General features: G+C 43.2%; 1 protein-coding gene across 2 annotated transcripts in view; it reads right to left on the bottom strand.

Moving 5' to 3' along the window:
* COPS4 (COP9 signalosome subunit 4) overlaps nucleotides 1–19358 on the bottom strand; it is a 31897-nt gene extending 12539 nt beyond the window's left edge. The window contains exons 1-5 of one of the 2 annotated variants that reach the window (XM_040967001.1): nucleotides 19114–19358; nucleotides 6354–6433; nucleotides 4547–4698; nucleotides 2539–2642; nucleotides 59–212 (exon numbers count right to left, since the gene is read on the bottom strand). In XM_040967001.1, coding sequence (XP_040822935.1) covers nucleotides 59–212; nucleotides 2539–2642; nucleotides 4547–4698; nucleotides 6354–6433; nucleotides 19114–19187 — 564 coding nt within the window. In that variant the 5' untranslated portion in view covers nucleotides 19188–19358. The remainder of the gene's footprint in view (nucleotides 1–58; nucleotides 213–2538; nucleotides 2643–4546; nucleotides 4699–6353; nucleotides 6434–19113) is intronic. The other variant, XM_040967002.1, reaches the window with a different exon arrangement.
* Between the last annotated feature and the right edge of the window lie 568 nt (nucleotides 19359–19926).

The following is a 19926-nucleotide window of genomic DNA, read 5'->3' as shown; positions in this document are numbered from 1 at the left end:
CTAAAGAATTGTATGATTCTCCAATAAACAATGAGTTCCAAGGCAGCCACGCCGGTACCTTATAATGTATCTGTAGCTGTTCATTGGTTGACTCATTCTGCAGCAGCGATGCTCGATTTATGTAGGCCTCGGCCTGCACGGGGTCATCGTCCTCCAGGTACAGTCGTGCAATCTTCAGGTAGGTCTCCAGTTTATAATCCACATTGTACTGTCTAGAGTATAACAAACAATACAGAATCAGTAAAAATGACGAAAATTATATATTTTGCTCACGTACATTCTCTTAACACAAGGAAATCAAATGTGCCCAGCATTATATTATAGAAAAACTAACAAAATAAGTTTCTTAGACTTTTTCTCATTTGATCATTAACCACATCCCGATTTAGCCATTTCTACTCTTCAGCCTGGCCACTGTGGCCACGGAGAGCATATCAGCAGACTGAAGATCTCTCCCACCATATCCTTCTCCATCTCTGTCTGTTACCCTAAAAACAGGGTACATAAATATGTCTTAAATGTAAACATGTTTTATATCTATAAATATGACATAAAAAACAATAAATATATCTTTTTTAAAAAGAGCCTTTTCAAATTACCACCATAAAAATATAAAAAGAATTGTCAATTGCCTAGGAATACAAAATTCAACACCTACAGATAAAGGCTTTTTTTATAAATTGGTTGCTTTTTGAAGGACTTTCACTATATAATAATTTAAAAAATAATGCACAAATGGCAAGATGACTGAAGAAATATCTGCCTCGTCACAATTACTAACAAATATGGACAAGAATCCCTCATTCACCTGGTGAGAGTTATAATGCACATAAAACTATTTTTAAGTCATTCATTCATGCTTGTCTTTCTTGCTGTCACTCAAAAGCACAACTCTTACTAACCCTAACTATTTGTCTAATTCTTTTCTGCAATTCATGTAGCTGAATTCTGATGGAGGAAAACACCCACCAAACTTGATTGATCTCATTTTAAAGCAATTATTTTTATTGGAAAGGCAGATTTACAGAGAGAAGGAGAGACAGAGAAAGATGTTCCAGCCACTGGTTGGTTCACTCCCCAAATGGCTGCCGCGGCTGGAGTTGAGCCGATCTGAAGTCAGAAGCTTCTTCTAGTTTCACACATGGGTGCAAGGTCCTAAGGCTTTGGGTATCCTCTACCGCTTTTCCAGGCCTCAACCAGGGAGCTAAAAAGGAAGTGGAACAGCTGGGACATAAACTGGCACCCATATGGGATCCCAGCACTTAAAGGGGGAGGCTTAACCAATTGAGCCACCGTGCCAGGCCCCTACATACAATTTTGACTGTCACAGAAGGCATGGATGTATTACTGGTATTTAGGGAGCAGAGGACCTGGATGCTACTTAACATTTGACAGTGAGCAGGAGATATGACAAGAATTAACCCATCTAGGAACCAGTGTGGTGTAGTGGCACTGCATCACAAACGGACATGTGTTTGAGTCCCAGCTTTCCCACTTCTGATCCAGCTCCCTGTTAATGACCTGGGAAAAGCAGAGGAAAATGGCCCTAGTGCTTGGGCAACTTTGGCCATGTGGCAGATCCAGATGAAGCTTCTAGATCCTGGCTTCAGTCTTGACCAGTCCTGGCCATTGCAGCCAATTTAAGAATGAACCAGCAGATGGAAGAACTCTCTCTCCCTTTTTTTTTAAATTTCCCTCTCCCTCCCTGCCTCCCTCTCTTTTTCCCCATAGCTCTACCTTTTACATATATAAATAAAACTTAAAAAAAAAAGTAGTGGGTAGGCCTGGCGTAGTAGCCCAGCCAGTAAAGTCCTTGCCTTGAACGTGCCCGGGATCCCATATGAGCACCAGTTCCAATCCCAGCGACCCTGCTTCCCATCCAGCTTGTGGCCTGAGAAAGCAGTCAAGGATGGCTCAAAGCCTTGGGACCCTGAATCCACTTAGGAGACCCCAAAGAAGCTCCTGGCTCCTGGCTTCAGATTGGCTCAGCTCCAGCCACTGCGGCTACTTGGAGTGTGAACCAGTAAATGGAAGATCTTTCTCCCTCTCCTTCTCTCTGTAACTCTGACTTTCCAATAAAAATAAATAAATTTTACAAAAAAAAAAAAAAAAAAAAAAACCACATTCCAAGCATGTCCCCATCTCAAGGCCTTTGTACTAACCACCCCTCTAAGAACCTGGTGAGACACTTCCCTCAAACAGCTCTCAGCCACTCCCTTTCCCCCCCAACCTACCCCCTGCTGTCAAGTCTTTGGGGAAGTGACATCAGTTTAATGATATACACCACTCTCCTCTTTTTTTCCCCTTACTTTACTGTCACACTTATCACCTTCTATCATATTACAAAATTTATTCATTAATGTCTTTATCTGTTTCTTGCATTACCATGTAAGAAAAATAGGGGTAAGATATAATATAATATAATATAATATAATATAATATAATATAATATAATATAATATAATATAATATATATGTGTGTATATGCATATAAATCCTATTTTTATATATTCATCCAATATTCACTATTTAGTATACTTTTGTCCTGTTTCCAAAGGAATTCCCACCAACACTTGGGCTGCGTTTCTCCAATCTTCTTCTTTCTCATATATAGACGCAAGATGCTGCCTTATGGAAGCAACCTGCAATAGGAGGCACACGTGTTAAAGTATCTCAACAAGAACTCCCTAATTAAAATAGAGAACAAATTAGTCCATTGTGACAATGTTCTCTTCTAACAGACTACCAAATAAAAGTTTATCAGGAACCAAACTTTCCTATGAATTTTGCATTCATATGGCATCAAAGTAGTAAACAAATAACATATTTCTGCAATGTGAGTTATGGCAATATTTAAGTTTAAATGTTTCAAAATGTTTAAAAATTCTGGTTTTATGTTTCTACAAACATGATGCTGTAGTTTCCTAGTTTCTAGTCTAACAATTTTTATGTTGATTTTTTTTTTAAGATTTACCTATTTGAAAGGCAGATTTTACAGAGCAAAGGAGAGACAGAGAGAAGTCCTGGCTCATACCCCAAAGGGCCACATTGGCTGAAACTGAACTGATACAAAGCTGGGAGCCAGGAGTCTTTACTTAGTCTCCCACGTTGGCGCAGGAGCCCAGTGACTTGGGCCATCGTCATCCTACGCAGCCTTCCCAGACCATGAGCAAAGGGCAGCCAAGACACAAACCAGCACCCATATCAGATGCCAATGCCACAGGGCAGAGATAGCCTGCTGTACCACTATGTTGCCACTATACTCACTTTATACAACTTTTTAGAATATTTGATTCGTAAAATAAAATTTTAATATATGAGCAAATGTCAGATGGAGCTACTAACATCCTCCTGTTTAACAGATTTTACACTGTCAAATGACGATTAACACACTGTGTTAGGCTAAGCTGCCACCTATGACACGGCATCTCGTATGGCCTCTGGTTTGTGTCCCACTGCCAATTTGGCTGCTTACTAATGTGTTCGGGAAACAAGTGGAAGATGGCCTAAGTGCTAGGACCCCTGCACATACATGGAAGACCCAGATGAAGCTCCTGGCTCCTGGCCTCTCCCAGGCCTAAGCACTGCCATTACTGCCACTTGGGGAATAAGTCAGCAAATGGAAAATCTCTTTCTGTTTCGCCCTCATCTCTATGTAATTCTACTGCTCAAAAAAACAAAATAGGGCCCGGCGCAGTGGCACAGTGGTTAAGGTCCTCGCCTTGCACGCCCGGGATCCCATATGGGTGCCGGTTCTATTCCGGCAGCCCCACTTCCCTTCCAGCTCCCTGCTTGTGGCCCGGGAAAAGCAGTCGAGGACGGCCCAAAGCTTTGGGACCCTGCACCCGCGTGGGAGACCTGGAAGAGGCTCCTGGCTTCAGATCGACACAACTCCAGCCATTGCGCTCACTTGGGGAGTGAATCATCGGACGGAAGATCTTCCTCTCTGTCTCTCCTCTCTGTATATCCGCCTTTCCAATTAAAAAATAATAAAATAAATAAATAAATAAATAAAATCAATATTTTTTTAAAATTCTAGTTGCCATATTCATAAAAAATGAAACTGAACTATTATCTCCATTAAGAATTTAAAATTATCAGATTCTCCAAGCAACTGCTGTTATCCCAAGTACATTTTCTGATATTAAACCAACCTCCATGCAAAATACAAAAGAAATAGACATACTGGTAAACAAGTATATACACATATTCTCATGGATGAACTGTATAATGGAGACAAGCACACTAGGAATTGAAGATATGTTGTAGCATGCATCTCCACCCCACCCCCAAATAACAGGAGGACTCCCAATGAAACTGTTAAATATGCCTTGACACTAGATTTTCTACTACAGCTTACACCTGCAATACCATGACACTCTTAAACAGCAGAATGTTAAACTAAATAACTATTACTAAAGGGCTATCTATTGCAATAGAACAGAGGGAAATGGTGGGAGGAAGGAAGAGCAAGGGAGAATCCATAACCTACAAAATGGTATCATGGAAATAACAACAAAAAATCTACACAGTTATAGATTGTTACCTGCTCCTCAAATGAAATGACTCTGGGCTGGATCTTTTCCAAGGTAAAGTGATAGATTTCTTTGGCTGTGCCATCAGGCAGGCTAGGCAGATGTGTGCAGAAATCTGTCAGCAACTGTCGTGAAATCACAAGGCTCACGTTCTCATTTACCACTTGTTTCATAGAAAGAGACAGAAAACATAAGCAAGTCATAAACTGCATGAAGCAATCAATCCTCACCTAAAAACTAACACTAGAAACAACCTGGATTAGCATAATCTTCAACGCAACATCCCAGGAATTCCATACCCCAATCATTTTACACTGTCACACAATTTTCCTTATGTTGAGCTACTTGATTACATTTTGACTGCACCAAAACAGCAAAAATGCCATGACTTCTCTAAGCAAAAGAAATGTCAGGGAAAAGTTTGTGTTCACTAGCTGACATTTTTATACTGTTCCTTTCTTTTATTTTTCCACAACTTGAAGGCATGGAAACACTGGATTCTTATTTATATACTTACATCCAACCGAGCTCCAGAAAAGTAAAAGAAGAAAATAGTGATATAATTTTCATGAAATTTAAATAAAGCAAGCAGTGCCGGCACACTTGGTGCCATCTGCACTTTCCTAATGATAAACAAAGGGCAGACGTGCAGCACCGCAGTTAAGTTGCTGGTTGGGAAACCTGTGTCTCATGTCAAGCAACTGGTTTGATTCCCAGCAACTACATTTCTAATTCACACCCTGGGAGGGAGGTAGAAGATGACAGCTCGAGGACTTGTGTCTCCATCAGCCACGTGGGAGAGCTGAACTGAATCTCAGGCTCCTGATCTCTGTCTAGGCCAGCCCTTGCTGTTCTAGATAATTAAGCAGTCAACCAGTCTATCTCTACCTTTCAAATAAATGAACATAAATAAATAAGCACATTTGAAAAACATGAACTTGAATCAATACTAGATATGTTATTATATTATTATAGACACCTATGAGGTATTAACTGTATTTGGTTAACAAAGAAACCACCAATGTCATGCAGTCCACTTCCAATTACAGCTTAAGAAACTTGGGACCAGCAATGTGGTGGGAGGATTAAGCCATGACAGCATCCCATGTGCGTGCTAATTTGTGTCCCAGCATCTCTGCTTCTGATCTAGCTCCCTGCTAAGATCCCTGGAAGATGACCAAAGTACTTGGGCCACTCATGTGAGAGACTCAGAGGAAGCTCCTGGCTATTAAATTTGGGCAGCGCCAGTGTTGGTGTTTTGGTCTTTTAGGGAGTGAGCCAGCAAGCAGAAGGAAGATATTTCCCCCTCTCTTGTATGCAATAGTACTTCAAATAAATAAATCTTTTTAAACAGGGGAAGGAGGCCTGGTGTTGTGGCAAGCATATAAACCCACTACCTGCAACACCAGCACCCAAACATGGGTGCCAGTTTGTGTCCTTGTTGTCCCACTTCTGATGCAACACCTAGTGCACCTAGGAAAAAACAAGAGAAGATGCCCAAGTGTTTGGGCCCAAGCTAGCCCTGTGAGAGCAGGATGAAGCACCTGGCTCCAGTGCTGGCCATAGCAGCCATGTGGGGAGTGAACTAGCAGATGAAAGCTCTTTCTCTGTCTCTCCAAGTCCATCAAAATATATAAAGGAATCTTTAAAAAAAAAAAAAGACATAATTTTCTCTGTTCTTCAGTTTCCTCAACTGTAAAATTAAAATACCACTTATTTCACAAGGCTATTTAAACCTTAAATGCAGTAAAATTACATAAAGCACTTTAGACAGTAGCTGGCATGTAGCAAAAAATAAGGAATTTCCATCCTACTTACTTGCTTCCACAAACGCTTTCAAGGCTTCTAGCTGTTCTGCCCCAGATAACTGAATTGCTTTTTCCAGGATCTGACGATACCTAAAACAATACCAAATAAAAAATGTTCAGTGTAGTTATCTGGTACGGTGACTGAGACTTCACCTGGGTTACGCACATCCCATACCGGAGTAGCTGAGTTTGAGTTGGTTCCATTTGATTCCAGTTTCCTGCTAATGTGCACCTTAGGAAGCATCAGGTAATAGTCCAAGTGCTTGGGTTCCCCCCACCAATACAGGAAACCTCAACTGAGTATGCTTGGCTTCGGCTGGCCTAGCCCTGAGCTGTTGCAAACACTTGGAGAGTGGAACAGAGAATCTAACATCTCTCTCTCCCCCTTACAAAGAAAATGAAAACACCCAGATACAGGAAAAAAACAATGTGGAAATAATAGTCTGACCCACTTTCCTGTAGCCCTTGAACCTTTTTGCCCTAACTATGTAAAGATTGTCAAAAATAAAGAAAAAAAAAAAAAGAAAAGAAAAACAAATAAAATTCTTGAAAAAGAATGTTCAGAGGGCACTATATTTTCCAATGCAAACACTGAGGTTCACTTACTCATTTTCAACCCTAACTTTGATTGTATTTATTCAAGTCTATTTATCCTGATCCATTATATATATGTAATACACACATTATACATACATATATTAATTCCCAGTCCATCATAAGAACCACTAAATTTATAATTTTAAGATGTTATTTCATCTATATTTCAGTTATGTTTACCAAATTTTAAGTATTCAAATCCATCATAAAAAGGAATGGATCAAACTCTAAGTTGTAAAACATAAGGTATCATTTTTTTCTTTAAACTTTCAGTGTTGCACTTAAAGTAAAATGTAAATTTCCTTTCCACTGTCTTATAAAACTATAATCCTTCAACTTTTTATTATACAAACACAGAAAACCACTACCTAACATGACCCATGCCTTTTCCTCTTGTGAACCTAATGAATATAGAGTTACCAACAATAGCACAATGTTGACTAGGCAATAAACCAAACACTAGAGAATGAACAAAATCAAATATTAGATATTGAATGTGTACATGCATACAAAATAAACTCCAGCAAAGCATTTGCATGAATAGGGCACCCCTTACGCTATCAGCCTACTTATTCTTTATTTACATTCAGTTCTAAGCAGTATCCGACCTAATACCCATGACCACATGAGATTTAAAATAGCTGGGCTGACGCTGTACAGTGGTATCTTAAACCTCCGCCTTAAGTGCCAGCATCCCATATGCATGCCATTTCAAGTCTCGGCTACTCCACTGCTGACCCAACTCTCTGCTAATGTTCCCGGGAAAGCAAAACATGGCACAAGGTCTTGGGTCCCTGCTCTCATGTGGGAGACCTAGAAGAAGCTCCTGGCTCCCAGCTTCAGATTAGAACAGCTTTGGCTACAGCAACCATTTGGAGAGTAAACTAGTAGATGCAAGATTTCTGTCTCCATTTCTCCCTTTCGGTAACTCTCAAATAAAAATAATATTAAAAAAAAAAAAGACTCAAAACAACAAACTAAAAAGCATAGGGTAGGGGATAAATTTCATTATAAATCACCTTACATTTGTATTCATTTAGCATCAATAAATTATTGAGCATCTAGTATGTCTATGAGCAAAGGTTCAATTCCTGGTTTCTTGGTAAATAAAATAGCAAAATTTCATGTGATACACAAAAAATACACCACATTCCTTAATTAGAGTTAAAATGAGGGATACAACCACACATTAAAGGATCTTCCACTTACAGCATAGGTGACTAGATGAACTCTCCCTTCCCCACCCCCATAAAAAAAAAAAGAAAAAAATTTTAAGGCCCCCACAGTGGCACAGCACACTAATCTTTCACATGCTAGCGCCTGCATCCCATATTGACACCAGTCTGTGTCCCAACCACTCCACTTCAATCCAGCTCCCTACTTATGGCCTGGAAAAGCAGCAGTGATGGCCAAGGCCTTGGGACCCTGCACCCACATGGGAGACCCAGAATAAGCTTCTAGTTTCTGGCTTCAAATACCAGCTCAGCCCTGGTCATTGTGGCCATTTGGGGAGTAAACCAACAGCTGGAAGACGTCTCCTCTGTCTTTCCTCTCTGTAAAATCTAGCTTTCAATAAAAATAAATAACTATGAAAAAAAAAAAAAGAATTTTTAAAATAACTAACATAAAAAGCTGAAATCAACGCAACAAAAACCCAATAGCATAAAATTGTAGCACAGTATTGTGGCACACACAATAGGTTAAGCCACCAGATGTAAAGCTGGTAACCCCTTGAGCATGGTTCAAGTCTCAGCTGCTCCATTTCCAATGTGTCAAAAAGCAGTAGAAGGTGGCCCAAGTGCGTGGGCCCTGCCATCGACTTTGAAGACATGAACGGAGTTCCAGAATCCTGACTTTAGCACAGCCTAGCTCTGGCCATTGCAGTCACTTAGGGAGTAACCAGCAAATGACAGATTTCTCTTTCTGCCTCTCCCTCTCGTTCTAACTCTGCCTTTCAAACAAAAATAAAGGGCCTGGCGCAATGGCTCAGCAGCTAAATCTTCTCCTTGCAAGTGCCAGGATCCCATATGGGCACAGGTCCACATTCCAGCTGCTCCATTTCCCATCCAGCTCCCTGCTTGTGGCTTGGGAAAACAGTAGAGGAAGGCCCAAAGCCTTGGGACGCGGCAACTGGGTGGGAGACCCGGAAGAAGCTTCTGGCTCCTGGCTTCAGATTAGCTCAGTTCTGGCCATTGCGGCCACTGGGGAGTGAAATAGCGGACAGGATATCTTCCTCTGTCTCTCTTTCTCTCTGTAAAAATCTGCCTTTCTAATAAGAATAAATTTTTTAAAAGGTGTTGGGACTTGAATATGAAATGTGGGTGGTTCCAAACCTGCCTTACACATCAAACACAAATAAATAAGTTTTTTTTTATAAACAGTACAAAACCCCAACAAGAAAGTGAAACGGTGAAGGGCATAGCAGAGTGAATCACGGCTTCCAACTACACAGGCAGGTGAGGCACGGGGACTCAGGGAAGGAAGAGCAGTGAGCTCTGGCTGAGCATTGGAGCATCTCTTCCAATCTGCCAGAAACACTGACAGGCAAGTTGCAGCTTCTCACCAACACAGCTGGTCTAAGGAGAGTCGAGTTTCTCGCCTGCCAAAGGAGGGAACACGCTGGAGGTAAGGTTATAGATTCTGTTCTACGGATCACCTGGCCAAACCAAACCCTCTGGGAGCCTGGTCCCAGACCACTTGTGGTACTGGTAGAAGGAAATGAAAACCCTCTCTGAGAGAACAACATCCTAGATCTCCACTGGGTTTTAAATACATAGTTCAAATTATTTACCTCACAAACTAGTAAGGCACATGACAATATGAGCTAGCATCACCAAAAGCAACAGATGACAGCATTGATCTGAGACCTCAGATACTGGAGTTACAAGATTATGGTACAATTATGATTTGTATGTTCACAGAGATAGACACACTTTAAGATTTGGCAAAAACTAGAAACCATAAAAAAAATCCAATTTGAAAAACAGAACCAAGCTGACATGTTGCCTTCCCATATGTGTACCAGTTCTAGTCCCAGCTGCTCCACTTCCCATCTAGCTCCCTGCTTATGAACTTGAAAAGCAGCAAAGGAAGGCTCAAATCCTTGTGCCCCTGCATCCGTATGGGATATTTAGAAGAAGCTCCTGACTGACAGCTTTGATCAGCTCACTTCTGGCCAATGCACCTATTTGGGGAGTGAACCAATGGATAGAAGATCTCTCTGTCTTTCCTTACCTCTATAAATGTGCCAAATCTGCCTTTCAAAAAAAAAACAAATCTTGGGCCCTGCGCAGTGGCGCAGTGTTTAAGGTCCTCGCCTTGCATGCCCGGGATCCCATATGGGCGCCGGTTCTATCCCGGCAGCCCCGCTTCCCTTCCAGCTCCCTGCCTGTGGCCTGGGAAAGCAGTTGAGGATGGCCCAAAGCTTTGGGACCCTGCACCCGCGTGGGAGACCCGGAAGAGGCTCCTGGCTTCGGATCGGCATAGTATCGGCCGTTGTGCTCACTTGGGGAGTGAATCACTGGATGGAAGATCTTCCTCTCTGTCTCTCCTCTCTGTATATCCGCCTTTCCAATAAAAAAATAATAAAAATAAATCTTAAAAAAAAAAAACAAATCTCTAAAAAAGACAAAAAAAGAACTACTACAATTATAGAAATATAAAATACTAAGACCAAACATCAACAGAGGTGTTGGCATTGTGGCACAGCAGGTTAAGCTAGCATTCCAAACTGGAGTCCTGTCTGTTCCACTTCCAATCCAGGTTTCTAACAACGCATGTGAGAAGGCAGTAGATGGTGGCACAAGTACTTGGGCCTCTGTCATCCAAGTAAGAAACCACAATGGAGTTTCTAACTCCTGGTTTTGGCCTGGACCAGACCTGGCTTGTTATGGTCATATGAGGAGTAAGCCAGTGGATGGAAGAGTTGTCATTCTGCCTTTCAAATAAATAAATAAATAAATAAAAATTAAAATAAAGATAAACTGCTGAAAACTTCCTGTGAGAGATGAAAGAATCCAACCCATTAATACAAGAAACTAAGGGAGCTCATTCAGGATAATGTGATGGGGTATTTATAAGAAATGGACACAGTAGTCTCACTGCCTGACTCCAGTACCTTTGAAACATGACATGACAGCTTTTCACATCAAGAAGTAGAGTTTAGGGGCCATCATTTTGGCACAGCAAGTTAGGCTGCCGCTTGCAATGCTAGCATCCCAAATGAAACTATCAGTTCAGGTCCTGGCTGCCGCAATTTTAAATCAGCATCCCTGCTAATATACCTGGGAAAGTAGCAAAGATGCACCAAGTGCCTGGTCCTTTACCACTTGTGCGGGAAATCAGGATAAAGTTCTTATTTCTGGATCTAACCTGATACAAACTTGGTGTTGTGGCCATTTGGGGAGTGAACCAGTAAATGGGAGGTCTTTCTGCATCTCTTTGTCTTTCAAATAAGCAAATCTTAAAAAAAAAAAAAAAAAGGTAGATTTTAGGGGTATATGTTTGGTACAGCAGGTAAGGTCATTGACAAGCCACAGGAGAGGTGCCAAGGTTTGAGTACCTCCTCCGCTCTCAACTGCCACATCCTGCCAATGCAGATCATAAGAGACAACAGGCGATGCCTCAAGTATTTGGGACCCAAACCAAACTGTGGACTCTAGACTTTGTCTTCGTCCTGTCCTGACTTGCAGGTACTTGCAAGTGCATCAGTGAATGAGATCTCTCTGCCTTGCAAATAAATAAAATTTAAGAATTAAAATTGGGGCTGGCGCAGTGGCGAGCACATTAAGCCTCTACCTGCAGTGCTAGCACCCTATATAGGTGCCAGTCTGAGTCCTGGCTGCTCCACTGCTGATCCAACTTTCTTCTGTAAAAGCAGCAAAGGATGGCCCAACCATCCTGAACCCATGTGGGAGACCCAAAGGCAGCTCACGGTCCCTGGATTCAGGCTGGTTCAGTGCCAGTCACTGTGGTCATTTGGGGAGGGAACCTGCAGGTGGAAAATATCTCTCTGGAGCCAGCACAGTGGGATGAACTTACTGGCCAGACTAACCTGCTGGCCAATAAGCTATGTAGCCAAATTACCTGCACTGCCCCAGCCAACAGGCCAGCCAAACCACAGAGGCCAAGCTGCCTACCTCTTCTGAAGGCAACTGCAGAGATACGTATGAGTTCATTTGGAGTCAAGACCATGTGGAATAGAAAAGAATCATCGGCGGTAGCTGCTGTGACACAGTAGGTGAAATTTCTGCTTGGGATGCCCACATGCCATACTGGAGTGTCCATTAAAATACTAGTTACCACATACTTCTTCCTGCTAATGTGCCTGGGAGGCAGCAGGTGATGGCTCAAGTGCTTGGTCCCCTGCCACTCACATGGGAGACCCAGATGGAGTTTCTGATTCCTGGTTTTCACCTGGGGTATCCCCAGATACTGTGGGCATCTCAAGAGTGAAGCAACAGATGGAATAAATCTCTTCTTTCTGTCACTCTTTCAAATAAAATAAATCAATCAACCTTTTTTAAAAAGATAAAAAGAACTCAGAATTTCATTTAAATAAAAAAACTATTGTTATAAGTCACTAGGTTTTTAAATAGTTTAATTCTCAGAGCTAACATAGATAAGTAAAAACACATCCACACATAAAGCTACAAAAAATTAAGGACAAAAATCGTAAAAATTATGGAAGTCCTAACAAAATTTTGGGGAGAAAAACACATCTTTTACCCCCAGCTGTAGGCAACTGCCTAGGTTACCTTATACCTAGGCTAGTGTTACACTGCTGGGAGAAAAGCAGCTAGTAGCTGGCAAGCATCCTGGGCCTGGTTAATGCCAAATTTGTGTTAACCGTACTAGTGTGCCAACATAGTTGCCTTTTTTTCTTCCTTTTTAAAGACATGTGAGGGCAGACACAGGCACATCAGCAGACAGGGTCTGGACCACTGGACTAAAAACTCCATCTACAGGGAAAAGTACGGGATCTGTGGTCTAACCATGGAGTGCATGTGTCAGAACTGGGCCTACTTGGTTGTTGAAGCTTATACAACAGCATGCCTAGATGCACATGGAGGACATGACAACTAGGTCACTGAGGCTTGCAGAGGACATCTAGTACCATGGAGGGCAGGACAAACTGGACAGCTCTCCCAGAAGCTTTGACAGCAAATGTCTGGGCAAGTGGAAACTATCAGGTGGACTGTGTCAGCCAACAGACCTTGGAAGGATTTCCTCAACCTTGGAGCAACAAAATCAACAGCTTCTCAGAACTATCAAAACCACTTAAGCAGTTCTCTCAGAACATGCTCCATATCAGGGACCCTGGGATGACATCAAGTTGCCTTCCCCATCTCAGTGTAGTGACATGTTTGGGCTGCTGAGATTGGCCCTCTCCCCTTTCCTCCCCATTTTCTCCAAATGCAGGAAGAAAAACAGAGATTGGAGGCAGAAGTCTCATCCACTTTCCTCCATTCCTTGACACTCCACACCCTAATGAGTGGTCCACATGGGCATGCATCCTTAACTATGTAAACAGCATCAAAAATAAATTTATAATAATTAAAAAAAACCACAAGAGTGAAGTTACTCTTTCTAAACATTTAAATTTTGTGATAATGGGAAAGAGTGGAAGAGGAAAACTGGCAGTCTAGATAAAAAATTACGAGCTGAAAAGCGGTACAGGTCGCTGCCAAGACAGATATGCTTACAGAGTGAGGGACGCTGAGACAACAGGCCACAGGCTGTATTCTGGCTTTACCACCAACTGCAAGCTCACCTCTGTCCTTCCTTCCCTCATGTAATGCAACTAATATCATCTACTTCTTAAAGGGTTTAAAACTGTAAGTATCGGTGTGCTAGCTTTGAGTCTGGAGGTGAGACCAACTAACATTGGTGGTGGTGGTGGAGCAAGACTAACACAGAACCAGAAAATCTGATTAGGAAAGGGTCTTTGAACTTACACAGTCTATCTCCCATTGTGTCTACATTTATTCTCCATTTTACAATTCTATTATTAAAAAGCTCTTATCTAGGTCTGACACAGTGGCACACACAGCAAGCTAATGCTTTGCTTGCAGCACCAGCATCCCCAGTGCACATCAGCTCATGTCCCTGATGCTTCACTTCCATCCAGCTCCCTGCTAATGGCCTGGGAAAAGAGTGGAAAATGTACCAACGCCTTGGGCTCTTGCACCAACATGGGATTCTTGGAAGAAGCTCCTGGATCCCAGTTTTGGATCAGCTCTGCTCTGGCTGTTGTGGCCCCCTCTGAAGTTTTATATGGGACAATCAACACTATGCATAATAGGCACAAGCAGCAGCCTATAGGAAAGCCAATTTGAGTCCTGGCTACTCTGTATCCAATCTAGTTTCCAGTTGATGCTTCCTGGGAGGCAAATGACTCAAAAGTAGGTGGGATTTTGTCAACCACATGGGAGAATCAGAGAATTATTGGCTCCTGGCCTCGTGGATGGAAGACAACACTCTCTCTCCATCCTTCCCTCTCTCCCAACTGTCACTCCATTAAAAGAGAACAAAAAGTGGCTGGCACCATGGCTTAACAAGATTGGGTGCCACCTGTGATGCCAGCACTCCATATGGGTCCTGTTTCTATTGAGCTTCTTGTTAATGCACCTGGGAAAATACGGGGTATAGTCGAAGTGCTGAGCTCCAGCACCCACATGCGAGACCCAGAAGTTCCTGGCTCCAATCTGGCCCCAACCTGGCCCAGCCTCTAACTGCTGCAGCCATTCAGGAAGAGAGCCAGAAGATGAGAGATGTCTGTCTTGCCATATCTTCTTGGAGCTCTTTCAAGTAAATAAATAAATCTTTTCTACAAATTTAAAAATTGAAAAAATAAAGAAAAAGCATCCTATAAATCTGCAAAAATTCTTCTCATATGGCTAATTTTTTAAAGATTTATTTAATGGGGGGTCAGGAAGACAGATGTACAGAGAGGAGAGACAGAAAGATCTTATACCCTCTGGTTCACTCCCCAAATGGCCACAACGCTTGGAAATGAGCTGATCTAAAGCCAGGAGCTTCTTCCAGGTCTCCCATGCAGGTGCAGGCTACCACAAGGCATTGGGCCATCCTCCACTGCTTTCTTTCCCAGGCCACAAACAGGGAACTGGATCAGATGTGGAGCAGCCAGGACCTGAACTGGCACCATTATAGAATCCCAGCACTCACATTGATTGTTGGTTTATTGATTACATCACAATATCTTACTGCGTGTAAGGTTGTTAGAGGTTGAAATAATATTACAATTTACAGGTACTATTTTTCAGATTGAACTCATCTCATCTTAAATTAAGACAAACATGTGGTATCTTAACTTTTTGGGATTGGCCCATTTCCCTTAGCATAATGGTTTCCAGTTGGGCCCATTTGGCCACAAATAACTGCATTTCATTTTTTTTAATAGCTGAGTAGTATTCCATGGAGTAAATGAACCAAAGCTTTCTTATCCAGTCTTCTGTTGATGGGCATTTTGGCTGCTTCCAAGTTTTTGCAGTTTCTCATGTAACAGGTGTTTTGGATATTTCTAGGAGTACTATTGCTGGATTATATGGTATGCAGATTTTCAGTTGTTTGAGTGTTCTCCATACTGATTTCACTTGCAGGGAGCAGTTGAGCCAATCTGGACCAGCTAATTTCTTTTATCAACTTTAGGCAGTTGTGTTGATTCTATAGAAAAGCATTTGTAACACAGACAAAAAAGCAACCCTAGGTTCAAAACCAAACTCTGCTCCTTTCTATTCACTAACACCGAATGACTGTTACAGATATCTGGCCAACCCCTAGGAACATACGGTATCAATATTTTGGGAAACTAGTGTACTCCACCATTTTTTAATACAGGAGCCTTTGTCACCCAGCTCTGAAACCCTATAATCACTGATACAATCCAAAAGTATTTCTTTCATAAAACATACGGCTGGCAGAACTATTCTGTTCTGAGGATAAACATCCTGACACCTTTTTACCCAGCCAAGCACAGATATAGCTAAGGGCAAGGCCAAGACTATTTTCAGAAAGTAGCTCTAACTACTTCTGAAAATTGCTGCTACTTAAGGTGGCACTGGCTCTCAGTCACCCATAAGCCCAAACGGTAGAATGTTAAAGTGATGGCATCACACCTTTCTCTGTCCATGGCCCTTTACACTGCTAACTTTTGTTCTCAAAAAGGTGGCAGCATGGGATAGCTATTCGACCCGGCAGCTGAGGTGACAGCTTGGGCAGCCCTCACCCGGTTCCCAGAGGGCCTGGCGTGAGCTCAGTCCCTGCTACTCCACTTCTGATGAAGATTTCTCTTCACTGGCATCTAGAAAGGCAGTGCTTGATTATGATGGCCCAAGAATGTGAGTCCTGGCCACCCAGTCCTCAGTCCAGTGGGAAACCTGGATGGAATTTTTTTTTAATTTATTTATTTATTGGAAAGTCAGATATACACAGAGGAGCAGAGACAGAAGGGAAGATCTTCCATCCAGTGATTCACTCCCCAATTGAGCACAACGGCCGATACTATGCCGATCCGAAGCCAGGAGCCTCTTCCGGGTCTCCCACACCCGTGCAGGGTCCCAAAGCTTTGGGCCATCTTCGACTGCTTTCCCAGGCCACAAGCAGGGAGCTGGATGGGAAGTGGAGCTGCCAGGATTAGAACCGGCGCCCATATGCGATCCCGGTGAGGACTTTAGCCACTGGGCCACGCCGCCGGGCCCAACCTGGATGGAATTCTGAACTTCTGGCTGCAGCCTACAGCTGGCCCAGCCCTAGTTACTGCATGCGTCTGGAGAGTGAATAAACAGACAAGCAAAAGATCTTGGGCCTGACACAATGGCTCAAAGGCTAAATTATCACCTTGCGAACACTAGGAATCCACAGGAGTGTCAATTCATGTCTTGACTGCTCCACTTCCCATCCTAATCCCTGCTTGTAGCTTGGGAAAGCAGTAGAGGATGGTCCAAAGCCTTGGGACCCTGTACCTGCACAGGAGACCTGGAAGAGGATCCTGGCTCCTGTCTTTAGATCAGCTCAGCTCCAGCCACTGCAGCCACTTGGGGAGTGAACCAGCAGATGGAAGATCTTTCTGACTTTCCTTCTCTCTCTACATGTGTCTTTCCAATAAAAATAAATCTTTAACACAAACAAAATACAAATGAAAGATATTTGTCTGTCTCTGTCCTTCAAATAAGATGAAAATAAATCCATTAATTAATGAAAAAAAAATGTAGTTGCAGACTCATTTTCCTCCTCGAGAAGACAGACCAGCACAGAATAAATGTGAGACTACCCAGGAACCCTAGGAGTTCACAGTTTTTACTCAAAGCCATAAAAGAAAGCCTTAGTTAAGTATTTGAATGAGAGGTGTGCAGAAAGGAAAATTCCAACAACAGCCAGATATGTGGGGCCAGATATGTGGGGTGGCCGCAGAGCTGCCAGCTGACTGTCCGTATACAAGCCCAGGACAGCCAAACAGCCTCATCGGTACATAGAATCCTGAGTAGTAGTAAGTTGATGAACAACGCTTTCTCTCATTACACAGTGACAGGCGACAGAAGCACCTTACAAGATAGGCATTGCTGGTTATCTCCAGTTCTAAACCAAGGAAGTAACATGGAAGTTCCAGAATAAAACAAGTACTTAGAAAGTTCTGTCTTCTAATAACGAATATACTTACTTTTTATTCAACAAAATCAAAACTAAAGCAAGCACAGGGAGAAATAGCTCTGTGACTTTCAGCCAAATGAAAAAAGGAATTAGCCAGGAAGCTGTCTTCCACTTATTTCCAACCCTTGGGGAAGTCAGGGCCTACTCAGTGACTGCTTAACACACTAACAACAATGCTAGGACAGTCCTTGGGTCAAGTACTGTCCCAAGCGATAACAGTAAAGATGCAAAGGTACTTCAAAAAGCTCATGAAAAATGGAGTTAAAAGTATGAGTCTATCTGAGTGCAAAATATTTTTGAAGTCCATGCAGTCTTCACAGCATACATTTTCTACATATTATGAACAAAAATCATTCCCCACCCAAAAACTTTTGCACCAAAATAAATTCATACTTTAATTCCATGTTTCCATAAAATCCATTTTCCCTCCTATACAAACATACTCATTTTTGTCCTGGGCCACTTCAGAGGGAAGTCCTACCATTATGTCCATTTTCCCAGGTAAGAAAATGCGGCACATACGGGATAAACGTGATACATACAGCTGCCTTTATATTTGCCAGAGAAAAGACAGTACAGCCTACACTTTTAAAAACAGAAGAAAATTCAGTGTTAGGCCAGGGATATCCCATTGATGCAGTTTAAAGTGTCAAGATGTAAATATTAGGACCATTTTCAGAAGCATACTCTATAAACGAAAGCATGCTTCCCACCAAAGACCAGTGCTGGTAAATCTACAAGGAAAACATGGGCGGCAGACACCTGCTTTGCTCCCCACATGTAACTAACACTGCTGAGCAATGACCTGCCGGTCAAGCACAGGTGTCAAATTTTAACCAGGGACGCCACCTACGTATTCTACAAAAACTTGGACCACATCCCTAAACAATTCAGCTCCCTGAAAAGATTGCACTATTCTGCACACAGACATCGTGCCTTTTTTTCGGAGTTGGCGTCAGGGAAAGCAGCCAAGACACATGCATCCACCGAGGATGGTCTGGAGTGGCTCTGGCCCACAAGAGCGAGGCCATACCTCCTCCGTCCCTCCCCGTCTCCCCGGACAATTCTGGATCAGCTCATCGAGGTCCCAGCATATAAATCTCCCCCCTCAATCATAAGTGGAGAAGAGCCCCAGAGAGCGGCCAGCGTGGGTGGAGGACGCCAGGCCGCTAGAGGAAGGGACACCGATGCGGAGGCCCAGGGAGCAGTGGTCTCGTTGGCTGCATTTCCAGAATTTTCAAAGCAGCCACTTAAGGATGCCACGGAGGACTGAACAAGCCGACAGCCATCCCCGACCCCTAGCAAGCTTAGGCAGCCCCAGCACAAGGTCTCCTCCAGTATTCCGCGGCTCGCAACCTTCGCCTCGCCGGCTGACTTCAGGCCCGCCCCCTTGGCGGTCAGGCCCGCTGCCTGCCTCACACACGAGCGCCGCGGTCAACCCAAGAACAAGTCTGTGACTTCATTCCCGCCAGCCCTCTACTCTCGTGCTCCCGGGAAATACTCACTTGCCAGCCAAATCTTTATGAGAGCCGCTGGAATTCATGAGCTGAGCCAAATCCTGGCGCACGGCTGCCGCCATCTTTCCTCCACCTCAACCGGGGCTGCCGGGAGCCCCTTACAGCCTGAAAAGTAAACGAGTACAGTCCTCCAGGCAAGGCCAGAGAGAACCCGACACACCACAGAGTGGCGCCTCTGTGGGCCAGAGCGTCCGTGGGGCGGGGCCTGGACTGTCTCCGCCCTCGAGATTGAGTGACACAGACACCCGAGGCCCCTCCCTCGGGCCTGGCTCTCACGCTCCGACTTGGGATTGGCTGATGAACTTGAAGGCAGAGCGTGGCTTGTGCATCTCCACTGAGGGCTCGGTGCGTGGAACGAGTATTTCTTCGCTCTGCTCCGGGTTGTGTTCTTGAAAGCCACGAGTTGTTTCTATTTCCCACTTCATCACAAACAGATGCTTGTCTTGAAGAATACAATTAAGAGCGTCCGCGTTCCCACTCTTACCCTCTTTTCCCTTTTAGTGCTTGTTCGTGCAGTCTAGTGTGGCCAGAACGATGCCACTTCAGTCTGATGTGCCGCGGTACTTACACCCCCCTTCGATCTGTACGTAGTTCCACCTGAGTGACTGATAAAATGTTCACTCGCCCTTTGTAGGTGATGGTATTTCATGGCCCTTGTATCCGTATAATGTTTGTGCAAATACAAGCGAATAAATGGGAAATTGTGTGCCTCCGTCTCACAGAAAATAACGTTTTCATTGTTCTATTCTTGCTTGTGTGTTGCATTTCGTTCTTGCTTGCTTTTTCGTATTGTTTTGTTTT

This window comes from Ochotona curzoniae, unplaced genomic scaffold (assembly GCF_017591425.1).
Source record: "Ochotona curzoniae isolate NIBS_2020 unplaced genomic scaffold, NIBS_Ocur_1.0 scaffold_4506, whole genome shotgun sequence".
In the NCBI taxonomy this organism is placed as follows: Eukaryota; Metazoa; Chordata; class Mammalia; order Lagomorpha; family Ochotonidae; genus Ochotona; species Ochotona curzoniae.
Note: the sequence above shows the minus strand (reverse complement) of the source record. Positions and strands in the feature narration are given on the sequence as shown.